The sequence below is a fragment of the Paroedura picta genome, chromosome 2 (genome assembly GCF_049243985.1).
Source record: "Paroedura picta isolate Pp20150507F chromosome 2, Ppicta_v3.0, whole genome shotgun sequence".
Classification (NCBI taxonomy): domain Eukaryota; kingdom Metazoa; phylum Chordata; class Lepidosauria; order Squamata; family Gekkonidae; genus Paroedura; species Paroedura picta.
Window position 1 is genome coordinate 180,968,294 of NC_135370.1, and position 13,042 is coordinate 180,981,335.

General features: G+C 49.4%; 1 protein-coding gene across 5 annotated transcripts in view; it reads left to right on the forward strand.

Annotated features, from left to right (window-relative positions):
- Window positions 1-13,042, forward strand: part of WDHD1 (WD repeat and HMG-box DNA binding protein 1) — a 70,623-nt gene that overhangs the window by 45,534 nt on the left and 12,047 nt on the right. For all 5 annotated transcript variants that reach the window (XM_077324032.1, XM_077324033.1, XM_077324034.1 and 2 more), the window contains exons 17-21: window positions 3,880-3,994; window positions 5,202-5,333; window positions 9,541-9,761; window positions 11,272-11,396; window positions 12,257-12,298. In XM_077324032.1, coding sequence (XP_077180147.1) covers window positions 3,880-3,994; window positions 5,202-5,333; window positions 9,541-9,761; window positions 11,272-11,396; window positions 12,257-12,298 — 635 coding nt within the window. The remainder of the gene's footprint in view (window positions 1-3,879; window positions 3,995-5,201; window positions 5,334-9,540; window positions 9,762-11,271; window positions 11,397-12,256; window positions 12,299-13,042) is intronic.

Genomic DNA, 13,042 nt, shown 5'->3' on the forward strand with positions numbered 1-13,042 from the left:
GCAACCAACAACAACAATCGAGAGTGATACGTAATCTCAGCTCCCCAACGTTTTGTGGTTGGCTCCGCCTCCTGCGGTGGCCATTTTTTTTGTGAATGCATCAACCACTCCGTATCAGAATTTACAGAGAGGACCGCTGACTCAAAAAGGCTGGGGAGGCCTGATTTATATTTTATCCTACCTGCCTGCTGGGGAGCTCAAGGTTCTCCCTTTCCTTCCCCATTTAAACCTCACAACAACCTTGTGAGGAGGGCTATGCTGAGAGAGCATCAGTGGCCCAAAGCTTAGTGGCAGAATGGAGATCCGATCATGCGTTCATCGTCATACCTGCGGATCTGCATCCCATATACCCCGAGGAAAGCGTAATGCTCCCGGGGGCTGGCCTTCTGACGATGGCTGGCCCGAAACACACCTGTTTGCCATCAACAAGAGCCTGGATGTTTTCAGTCCTGGCCTGGTCCCAACTCACTGGAATGCCCTCTTGGTGTAAATTCGGACCCTGCGGTCTCTTCTGATGGGCATTCATAAAATAGAATCATAGAGTTGGAAGGGACCTCCAACCCCCTGCACTGTGCAGGACACTCCCAACCCTCTCGCTCACCCACTGTCACCTGCCACCCCCTTGAGCCTTCACAGAATCAGTCTCTCCGTCAGATGGCTCTCCAGCCTCTGCTTAAAAGTCTCCAAAGATGGAGAACCCACCACCTCCCGAGGAAGCCTGTTCCAGGTTCTTCTCTCAGGAACTTCTTCATTTGAGGCAGGAAGGACCATGCCCTAGCAGCCTTTATCCCTTCCTGACTCTTCGACTCTGAATTATTTGCCTCTTTTAGATGGTCACCATACCAGGAGGGTCGGATGAAAAAGGGTCTTCATGCTTTTACTATTATTTATTATACTTACATTTTAATATCAAACGGGAAACCCGCCCCCCAGGACGAATGCTGGAAATTACATTGGTGCCCTGAGATGGGTTAATGCTTTTAATGCTTTTAATGAGATGGTTATTGTTTCATGTTTTATGGTTTGATTAATGTTTATTTAAAGTTAACGTACTTTTGGATGTTCTCATTGCTGTTTCACACCGCCCAGAGCCGCTAAGGAAGCCGTGTATATATTAAATAAATTAAATAATAAGTATAATTCTTAATTCTGTGTAATTCCCTGAGTCAGCCTTTAGGCGGGAAGGGCAGAGTAAAACTCTAAAGCAGGGGTAGTCAACCTGTGGTCCTCCAGATGTTCATGGACTACAATTCCCATGAGCCAGCAAACACTGGCAGGGGCTCATGGGAATTATAGTCTATGGACATCTGGAGGACCACAGTTGACTACCCCTACTCTAAAGTATAAATAGGTATAACTAAATATCCTGGTCTGATACTCTTTCTGCTGCATCATGCTGGCACAGGAAACTCCCGTTGCACTTCAGGCCCCATGGATTTTGCCAGCCGCACCCAAAATGATGTCTCTCTCTGCTTTCCCTTCCAACTCATTCATTTCTCGGAAACCCAGCAAAAACCACCAAGCACGTCAGACGAGCAGGACAAATATGAATGAAAGTCATTGTGGTTTCCTTCCCCCCCCCCCCCCCATCTGTCTTCTGAAATAATTTTAAGGCATGAACTATTTTTATTTGAATACAGTAAAGGGGAAGAAAAACTTTTGCGAGTAAGAAAATATTTATTATTTATATATGAGTTTAAATTTTATGCCGCCCTTCCTAGCACTGCTGGCTCGTGGCAGCTCACAACAATTAATAAAATACAACCAACAAGAATAAAACATACAACTAAAGAAACCCTCCTTCACCCTCTCTAGACCTCCGCCTCCCCTCAAACTGAGCTGCCAGTTACTGCTGTATGCACCCAGGGCAGGATACCGGAGGAGGGGCCAGATCTTCCACATCCTGGCTTCAACCAAACGCCTGGTGGAAGAGCTCTGTCTTAGAATCATAGAGTTGGAAGGGGCCACACAGGCCATCTAGTCCAACCCCCTGCTCAACGCAGGATCAGCCCTAAGCATCCTAAAGCATCCAAGAAAAGTGTGTATCCAACCTTTGCTTGAAGACTGCCGGTGAGGGGGAGCTCACCACCTCCTTAGGCAGCCCCTTCCACTGCTGAACTACCGTATTTGCCGGCGTATAAGACGGCTTTTTCCCTCTCAAAAACATGCCTCCAATTGGGGGGGCCGTCTTATACGCCGGGTGCACTTCAGTCTGGATGCGGTGGCGGGCGGCGGGCGGCTCCCCCCCCCCGACACTGAGCTCACGGCGGTGGCGGGCGGCGGCAGCTCTCCCCCACTGGGCTCACAGCGGCGGCGAGCGGCAGCGAGGCGAGCGGCAAGGCGAGCGGCGGTGAGCGGCGGCAAGCGGCTCCCCCCCACTGGGCTCACGGCAGGTGGCGGGCGGCGGGCGGCGAGCGGCTCCCCCCCACTGGGCTCACGGCGGGTGGCGGGCGGCGGGCGGCGGGCGGCGGGCGGCGGGCAGCGCCAGCTCCAGCTCCCCCTCACTGGGCTCACGGCGGCGGCAAACTCCACATTTTGAGTGAAAATGTTGGGGGGTCGTCTTATACGCCCAGTCGCCTTATACGCCGGCAAATACGGTACTCTGAAAATTTTTTTCCTGATATCTAGCGTATATTGTTGTACTTGTAGTTTAAACCCATTACTGCGTGTCCTTTCCTCTGCAGCCAACGGGAACAGCATCCTGCCCTCCTCCAAGTGACAACCTTTCAAATACTTAAAGAGGACTATCATGTCCCCTCTCAACCTCCTTTTCTCCAGGCCAAGGGACCAACCTCATAGGGCTTGGTCCCTTGGTCCCTATCGCTCATCCACTGTCACCTGCCACCCCCTTGAACCTTCGCAGAATCAGCCTCTCCGTCAGATGGCTCTCCAGCCTCTGTTTAAAAATCTCCCAACCTGGAGAACCCACCACCTCCCGAGGAAGCCTGTTCCACTGAGGAACCGCTCTAACTGTCAGGAACTTCTGGACGTTGAGACTGAATTTAGATTCATCTAAATTTAGATTCATCTTTAAACCGCTCCACGGGAGCGGTAAAAATCTTTAAACCGCTCCACGGGAGCGGTAAAAATAAAAGACTAAAGGTCCTTAGGGTGGGCCCTGTCCGGGATGAGGAAGGGTGCCCATTGGCCCGTTCCCCTGGACTTCGCCTCCCGATTGGGCCCTCCGCTTGTCAGTCCGGCCACAAAGCGCCAATCAGCAGCCACACGCAGTGCGGAGAGGCGGTGATCGCGCATCCAGGTGCCTGGGAACGGCTTCAGCCTTTGGGGGGGGGTTCAGGGGGGTTCGGAGGTTCCAGGCATGCTTCCCCTGAAGGGCAAGATAAAAACAATGGCTAGGAAGACGAGGTTCTGCTGTTCTACATATTAAGAATATGCAGAGCTGTGGGCCCTACAGGACCATTCAGCGTTCCCCAGGGCCTGCAAAACAGAGCTGTCCCGCCTGGTCTACAGAGGGGGAAGATTGATGGGCCCCCCCTGGTGTCAAGCTCCAACTTTGATTATCTTGTCTCTCCTTCCTCCTCCCTCATGAGAATTGTAGTCCATGGACATCTGGAGGGCCACAGTTTGCCCACCCCTGCTCTAGAGGTAGGGTTAAGGGTTTGGAGGTTCTCTGCCACGTTGGACTGTTGGTTTTCTGTATTTGGGGTGTTTTAACTGGACATTCTGTAACCCGCCACAAGCCTGCTTGGGAGTGGCCATTAATAAATTAAATAATAATAATAATAATAATAATAATAATAATAATAATAATAATAATAATAATAATAATAATAATAATATAACATTAAATAAGTGTTGGTTTTTCTAAAAGGGGAGGGACATGCAACACCTTCAACCTGCACTCTTTCCCTCCCACAGATGCATCCCTTGTAAAGGAACACGGTTCCCGCCCACGCTTCCCCGCCCTGCCGTAGCCGTGCTGCCCTTTAAGCTCCCCTTTTGCCAGACTGCGACCGACAAGGGGCAGATGGAGGTATGTCGACCCGACGCCAGCTCTGTCGCTTAGCCACCCCTTATCAGAGGCTCGCAGAGACCCCATCAGACACGCTGAACTCCACTCAGTTCCCAAAGCAGCATCCGGAATGTTGTAACATGTTTGCTTTCACTCCTGCCTCTAATTCCTACCTCTAGCCTTGGTCTCAGCAGGGCATGCAAATAAGTTTCTGCCTCTCATGTCTTTAGAGATGTATTTGGGAACATGGCGATGACAATACCTGGGGACTGGAAGCGCCCCACCTTCCTCACAGGATGTCTGTAGCGGGGAGAGGAAGGGAAGGCGATCGTAAGCCGCTTTGAGTCTCTTTTGGGTAGTGAAAGGTGGGGTGTCGTGGTTAGGAGTGCAGACTTCTAATCTGGTGAGCGGGGCTTGGTTCCTCCCTCCCCCACGTGCAACCAGCTGGGTGATGCTGGGCTCGCCACGGCACTGATAAAACTGTTCTGATTGAGCAGAGCTCTCTCAGAGCTCTCTCAGCCTCAACCACCTCATAGCGTGTCTGTTACAGAGAGAGGAAAGGGAAGGCGACTGGAAGCCACTTTGAGACCCCTTCGGGTAGAGAAAAGTGGCATATAAGAACCAACTCTTCTTCTTTATAAAAACCAACTCTTCCACATGCAGCCGGCTGGGTGACCTTGGTCTAGAGCTGTTTTCACAGCATTTCTCTCTGAACTCTCCCAGCCCCACCTGCCTCACAGAGGGTGTCTGTTGTGTGGAAAGGAAGGAAAGGTGACTGTAAGCCACTTTGAGACTCCTTCGGGTAGTGAAAATTGGGATATAAAACCCTCTTTGTTTTGTACTGATTTTCTGGTAGGAAGGCAGGATAGAATTTGTCTAGGTAATGCATACTTAAATAATGTATTGGTCATAGGGACTAGAAGATTTTTTTTTAATTGAAAGTTGAGCCTCTTGGGAAGCCCGATTCTGTGCTTTAGGCCAGGGGTAGTCAACCTGTGGTCCTCCAGATGTTCATGGACTACAATTCCCATGAGCCCCTGCCAGCAAATGCTAGCAGGGGCTCATGGGAATTGTAGTCCATGAACATCTAGAGGACCACAGGTTGATTACCCCTGCTTTAGGCCGTGTCTGGCACCATTTCTGTGCTCCCCTGCAATCCTGTAATCCTTATCAAAGTAAATGGCAGAGCTATGGTGCTAGCTTTTCCTCCTTTACCTGTATCCTTCAGGAGCAGTTCTGGCGCTCTGTCCTGCTGCACAACTACCTGGAGTATTTATCCCGAAGTGGATATGAACATGATGAAAGCGTGAAAGGCCAGGCTGTCCAGGAGCAGCAGAACCTCTTGATGAAAATGTTTGCGGTAAGTGGGCCGCACTTTGAATTCAGAAGTCACGGACGCTTGGCAGGGATTCCAGAGGGACGTGGGCGGGCCTGTCAATGTCAGGAGCGCCTGCAGGTTCTCCTTGTCCACTCTGTTTCTCGAGTGAACCGAAGGTGTGGTGGCTAGCTTGGCATTTATGTATTTACTGCAGGGATACAGCGGGCTAGATCGGGCGCAGCTGCGTTTGTGTGCAGCTGCCCCGCGTGCTTGGCGCCCGGGCCGTCGGCTCTCCCTCACCCCCGGAGGCGGTCCCCGACCACAGAAAAGTTGGGGACCGCTGCTCTACATGGCAGCCTTTTAAATACTTGAAGATGGTTATCAGATCTCCTGTCTGTCGCCTCCAAATGATTGTTATGTTCTGTTCTCAGTTGTTAAAAGCAGTCTAATGTACATTCAGGGCCATTCCGCACCAGGATCTATGTGGCAAATTAGTTGCGGAACGAAAAAACGCCATTTTAAATAGTGGAATTCATCGTTATGCATACCTGGCTTTGTAGTGGAATCCAGTTGCGTTTCTATCGTTTCCCACAGGTTTCCGGTCTCTGCAAAAATCGCTAGCCAGGAAGCGATATTGCCGAGTTTCGTCCCACCCCTGGCCGTCAAGCAGCCAATGGGCAGCCGTTATCATGCTCCCAAAAAGCCCCTTTCCCTTTAAGGAAGGTTTAAAAAAAAACAAAACAAGTTGCAACGAATCTACGTTGATTCGTTGCAATGGAGAGACCCATCTAGTTGAGCTGCCGTTGCATCGTTGCCATGCTCCCCCCGAATGGAAAAAAAAATTACCCCCCCCCGGCACGGGCGCAATTTTCGGCCAAAAATACAGTGAAAAATAAAGGGAAAATAAACCAGCAAACGGGGCTGTGTGTTGTTTCGTGCTTGGTGACTTAAAACAGCTCTGCAGCCAGGGAAGCCTCGCTGGGTAAACGAAGGCTCGCTGATCTCCGCTCGCTCTAAGAAAAAAAAAATGGCGATCGCTTCGCCGGAAGATCAGAGGAGAGAGCCAGGGGGAGGGACTTTGCAGAAACCGCAACAATGGTAACACACAGAATTTTCCCGCTAGTGTTGCAGATTGGTTCCAGGAGTGTAGCGCTTTCCAGAGGGTGAATCCACTTTTTGGGATTTCCCTGAAAGCGCTACAACGAAGCGCTTTTTGCGGATCGGTTTCAGGAATGTTGCAGATTGTCAACGACGTAGTGCATAACAGCAAAACAGTAGCAATTTCAATTTGTAACCATTGTGTTATTTTGGACGAGTGCGGAATGGCCCTCTATTTTACTGGTTCTACGTACACCGCCCCGAGATGTCGTAGTGAGGGGCAATATATAAATTGAATGAATAAATAAAATAAATGCGCCCTGTGGAAAACCGAGGGGAACTTCATCGCTCATATGAAAAAGGTGCCGTGCAAATGGACTGAGCAATTCCTGAGTGTTCAAAGTGCTTTTGCATGGGTCATCTTGCAAAGTAGGCCTGTGACAGATGCGGGGGAGTGTGAAGCCTTAATAACAGTGGCTCTCCTAAAAACCACTCAGCAAGCGTTGATGCAAACAAGATCTGAACCAGTGATTTGGGTTTTTTTCTTGGTTTTATTTTTGCCGTCAAGCCAGGGCTGATTTAACGGTTGACCCTGTTGAGTTTTTCAAGGCAGGAGACGTTAAGGCATTAGTGTGCCTGAACAAAAATTTCGGGACACTTGTGGACTGTAAGCTAAACAGGACCAGATCGTGTGATACGGCAGTAAAGAAGAAGAATGCAATACTGGGCTGTAGCTACAGAGGCATCACTTCAAAATCACAAGATTGACACTGTATATCGCATCGTTCAGGTCTCACCTGGAGTCCTGGAGGCCTCACTTCAAAAATGACGTGGACAAAATGGAGAGGGGGCAGAGGAGAGCAATGAGGATGATCTGGGGACTGGGGACCAAGCCGTGTGAGGAAAGGCTGAGGGACTTGGGGATGTTCAGCCTGCAGAAAAGGAGGCTGAGAGGGGACATGATGGATCCCTTGAAGTATTTGAAAGGTTGTCACTTGGAGGAGGTCAGGGAGAGGTTCCTTTTGGCAGCAGAGGCGAGGACCCGCAGTCATGGGTTTAAACCACATTTAGAATGGTACCTACTAGATATCTGGGGGGGGGGGGATTACAGTCAGAGTCGTTCAGCAGTGGAATCGACTGCCTAAGGAGGAGGTGAGCTCCCCCTCACTGGCCATCTTTAAGCAGCAGCTGGACAAATGCTTGAGGCTGATCCTGCATTGATCAGGGGGGTTGGACTCTCTATGGCCCCTTCCAACCCTGATTCTTTGAGGTGTTCTGCGCTTGCCTGCTCCTACATAGTGAAAAACCTGGTCCTCCTTGACATTTGCCGATCCAAATGACCCTTCTTAGCTCTTAGAGAGCCAGTTTGGTGTCGTGGTTAGGGGTGCGGACTTCTAATCTGGCATGCCGGGTTGGATTCTGCGCTCCCCCACATGCAGCCAGCTGGGTGACCTTGGGCTCCCCACGGCACTGATAAAACTGTTCTGACCGGGCAGTGATATCAGGGCTCTCTCAGCCTCACCCACCCCACAGGGTGTCTGTTGTGGGGAGAGGAAAGGGAAGGCGACTGTAAGCTGCTTTGAGCCTCCTTCGGGTAGAGAAAAGCGGCATATAAGAACCAGCTCTTCTTCTTCTTCTTCTGAGACCTGATGAGATTGAACTGGGCCATCCAGACTACGATTTCTCGCTGCGTCTTAAAACCTCTTGCTTGACTCCACCACTTCTTGTGTGCAAGGTCGAGGATTGCTGGTCATCGGACTGTTTGAAATCTTTAATTTACATTACTTGTAGTCTGCTTTCCTTACTGAAATTCCGGTCAGATTGCACGGTATTGCACAATATGATCAACGGGATGGGATTCCAGGCAACAGGATAATGGAATTAGGATTGCAGAAATCTCAAACCAAGCAGAAACCTGGGACAGAGCTGAAACAAAGCATGAGAATTATCATGATATTAAATGATGCAGAAATGACAGAGTAATGTAACTATGTAATCTGGAAGGGCTGGGTATAAAAATAAAGTTATTATTGTTATTATATGCACAGCGATAGTTCATATTTTACACAGTGGTTTTGTCTGCAGCCTCTTTTACTTCTTTAAAGTCTCTTTCTGGGCCATTCTGAGCCAGTTTGGTGTAGTGAGCCAGTTTGGTGTAGTGGTTAGGAGTGCGGACTTCTAATCTGGCATGCCGGGTTCGATTCTGCACTCCTCCACATGCAACCAGCTGGGTGACCTTGGGCTCGCCACGGCTCTGATAAAGCTGTTCTGACCGAGCAGTGATATCAGGGCTCTCTCAGCCTCACCCACCCCACAGGGTGTTTGTTGTGGGGAGAGGAATGGGAAGGCGACTGTAAGCCGCTTTGAGCCTCCTTCAGGTAGGGAAAACCGGCATATAAGAACCAACTCTTCTTCTTCTTCTTCTGTTACAGTGTAGTCTTTTTACCTGTGTAAGAATTAGGGGAGGGCACAAACCACAAAACAATAGGGCAGTTCACAAACCGAACCGGTTTATATCAGTTTGTGAGCAATTTAAAGATTAACCCCCTGCTTTCTGCTTTCTGCTCCCTGTGAAAAGTGGTAGGGAGCACAAAGCAGGGGGTTAAATGGCTCCAAGCCATTTCACCCCAGCTTTCTGCTCACCGCGGCTTTCAGTGGCAACCAAAAAGCTAGAGGTAAAAGAGCTGGGAAGCGTTTCACACCCTTTCTGCTCACCATGGCTGACGGTGAGCAGAAAGCAGGGAGTTAAATGACAAACTGCATCAAAATTCGTGGAAGTTTGTGGCCGCTCTTCAGTTCATGAACATTGCTTCACGAAGCATGAACCAACCAAAATTCATGGTGAACTTTAGTTTGTCCCTATCCCTAGTCAGAAAAATCGTTTAATAATGTGTATTTGAGTGTGGACAGTTTAATGTGTGCTTTAAATTGTTAGCTGCCTCATGGGCAGGAAGACAGCATACAAACTTTGTAATCAAAATAATTTAAGCTCCTCATCTTCAGTTTTTATCTTCCATAGAATGAATGCAGCCCAAAGTATTGGGCCTCCCCAGTGAGACGACGTGACATCTTTTGTTCCCCTCTTTATAGTTTTCAAGCCAAATTTCTCTTGATAACCGTTGAAGGGGATTTGTTTTGTTTCCCCACGTAGCTTTCCTGCACGCTGGAGCGTGAATTCCGCTGCATGGAGCTGGCGGAGCTGATGACTCAGAACGCCGTGAGCTTGGCCGTCAAGTACGCCTCGCGTTCTCGGAAGCTGAACCTCGCCCAGAGGCTGAGTGAGCTGGCGGCAGAGAAATCGAATGAGCTGGCAGCCGTCAAAGAACTTGGCGAAGAAGAGGAGGAGGATTTCCGGAGCCACCTGGATGCAGGGTAAAAGTGACAAAACATCATTGGAGAAGGGACCGGGTCATAGAATCCTAGAATCATAGAGTTGGTAGGGACCTCTTGAGTTATCTAGTCCAACCCCCTGCACCGTGCAGTGCAGTGCATCGCCAGTGGACCCCACACATCAAATGAACCTTAGCATGAATCTCCTCCCTATAGTTGTGGTTGCTTCTTCTGGTCAACTCTCTTGTTCCCCCCCCCCCCACTTATTCCTGGGGAGAATAGTCCTCTGCCCTCTTTGTTCTGTTTCATTCCTGTGTCCACTAGCAGGGCCGGGACTCCAGAAGCCCTCCCAGTGTGCCCCCCCCCCCCCAATATAATCCTCTTGACTCCAGAACATGGTTCTTTGACCTTGAGTACTGGGTTATCTCGTCTTTTGAAGATCTCACACATCACAGGTTCTCACGGGAGGGGGAGCTGGTTTTGAGGTTAGAATCATAGAATCATAGAGTTGGAAGGGGCCACACAGGCCATCTAGTCCAACCCACTGCTCAACGCAGGATCAGCCCTAAGCATCCTAAAGTATCCAAGAAAAGTGTGCATCCAACCTTTGCTTGAAGACTGCCAGTGAAGGGGAGCTCATCACCTAGGCTGTGCCTGTCCTGTTATTCCTAAATTCCGACAGTGTATTGTCAAGGATTTGTGGTTTTGAGCAATCCGAAGGAACCTCACATGCCTGTACTAGTAGCTGCCGCCATTTCCTGTGGCAGAGAATTCCACGTTAATAAGTTTGGGGCAAAGAAGTATGTCATTTTATCCATTCGAAGAAGAAGTAGAAGTAGTAGTAGTTCTTATATGCCACTCCTCTACACGAAGGAGTCTCAAAATGGCTTAAATTTGCCTTCCCTTTCCTCTCCCCATAAGAAACATCCTGTGAGGGAGGTGAGGCTGATGGAGCCCTGATATTCCTGCTTGGTCAGAACAGCTTTATCAGTGCTGTGGCTGATAAAGTTCACCCAGCTGGCTGCATGTGGGGGAGTGGGGAATCAAACCCAGCTCACCAGATTAGAAGTCCGCTCTCCAAACCACTAAGGTTGACTCAGCCTTCCATCCTTCTGAGGTCGGTAAAATGAGTACCCAGCTTACTTGCTGGGGGGTAAATGGTAATGACTGGGGAAGGCCCTGGCAAACCAGCCCGTATTGAGTCTGCCATGAAAACGCTAGAGGGCGGCACCCCAAGGGTCAAACATGACTCGGTGCTTGCACAGGGGATACCTTTACCCTTTACCCTTTACCCTTTACCTCCAAACCACTACACCAAGCTGGCTGTATCCTTCTAAGCCCGCCACTCAGTATTCACCTCAAGTACCCACAAATTCTCATGTTGTGAGAAAAGGATAAAAGTACTTCTTTCTCTACCTTCTCTGTCCAGCGCATGATTTCTTGGCTGTGGTCTTCCTTTTGGTTGACGATGGCATTGAGGAACAGAACATCTTGGGGGTTTCTTCCCCATTGACCTTCAGGTGGTGTGCTCAGTCCTGTCTTTCTTCTCTAGTCATAGTAACACTCCCACGGAATGGAGTCAGAGCAGAGTTCGAACTCTCCAGCGCCAGCAAAGCACAGAGGCCAGTTCAGAAGTGGAGGACGACGCAGAAGAAACCCCTGAAGAGGCAAAACCTAGTGAGACATGCACACATATACCTTGTACACAGGCTAGCCCAGGGGTAGTCAAACTGCGGCCCTCCAGATGTCCATGGACTACAATTCCCAGGAGTGAATGCTGGCAGGGGCTCCTGGGAATTGTAGTCCATGGACATCTGGAGGGCCGCAGTTTGACTACCCCTGGCCTAGACAGTCAGTGTTATAGTAATAAAAATAATCTTTATTTCTATATGTTATGGATTGTTTCTTGTATTGTTTTCTATGTTTTATGTAAACCACCCTAGAATCATAGAATCATAGAGTTGGGAGGGACCTCCTGGGTCATCTAGTCCAATCCCCAGCACTGTGCAGGACACTCTCAACCCTATAGGCTCACCCACTGTCACCCCCTTGAGCCTTCACAGAATCAGCCTCTCCGTCAGATGGCTCTCCAGCCTCTGTTTAAAGATTTCCAAAGATGGAGAACCTACCACCTGAGCCTCCAGGGAGGGCGGTATCTAAATATAATTAAATTAATAAATAAATAACCTGCCCTTATACTGTCAGGGCAGGTAACAACAGTTAATGAAGCTATTAACACTGATTTCAAACCAGTTCAATATCTATAGCATGGCCAAACTGGCTTTCCAGACGTCCATGGACTATAATTCCCATGAGCCCCTGCCAGTACTGGCAGGGGCTCATGGGAATTGCAGTCCATGGACATCTGGAGAGCCAAAGTTTGGCCACCCCTGCATCTATCAGGCCACCGTAAGCCGGCTGTGACTTGACAGCACTTTCCCCCACTAGCATAAACAGGCGACGTTAATGGTTATACTGGTAGATACATACATCTCATTGATCTTTCTTGTTTAATGTTCATTTTTCTCTCCTCATAGGTTCCCCCATGCAGCGCAGAAATGAAACCGTTCCCAAGTCCAGTAAGTCAAAATTTATTCCAGGCAAGGAGAGGTTCCTTCTGTTTGTTCTGTTATTATTTTGGAGCCAGCAACCTGAGCTTGTGTCTTCCCCTTTTGTTAAATGGGCTGATCGAATAGATGGATACATATATCGCGACAGGGCCGCCGAATCTTTCTGAGGCTGCAGGCACCTTTGGAATTCTGAGACGGTGTGGTGTGGGCGCCTGCACAACGGCTGCCACAGGAGACGGAGACCACCCCAAAATGGCTGGCACAGGAGATGAAGCCAACCACAAAATGGCTGCCTCAGGAGGCGGAGCCAGCCACAAAATGGCTGCCACAGGAGGCGGAGCTGGCCACAAAACGGCTGCCTCAGGAAGCGGAGCCAACCACAAAACGTTACGGAGCGAGGCCAGAAATAACTCCCAATACTAAACCTTTAACATTTCAGTCACAAGCTCAGATTTACAGGATGCTTTTAAAACCTGTATAGCCAATCAGAAGCTCTGCTGGGCCACAGTCTCACCTGTCCGCATTGTTATTATTATTTTGATTTATTTCCTGCCACTCCCAAATGGCTCGTGGCGGGTTACAGTGTCTTAAAAACCCCATTAAAACTCCCATTAAAAGACTTTAAAATGTCACAACATGGTGGCACAATAATAAGATCCCCTTCCTACCCCCCTTCCTAAAAAAGGGGGGGGTGGAGGAGAAGGAGGTCAACGGTGTCCAAGAAGAAGCCCCGGGGAGAGCAGTCGATGTACC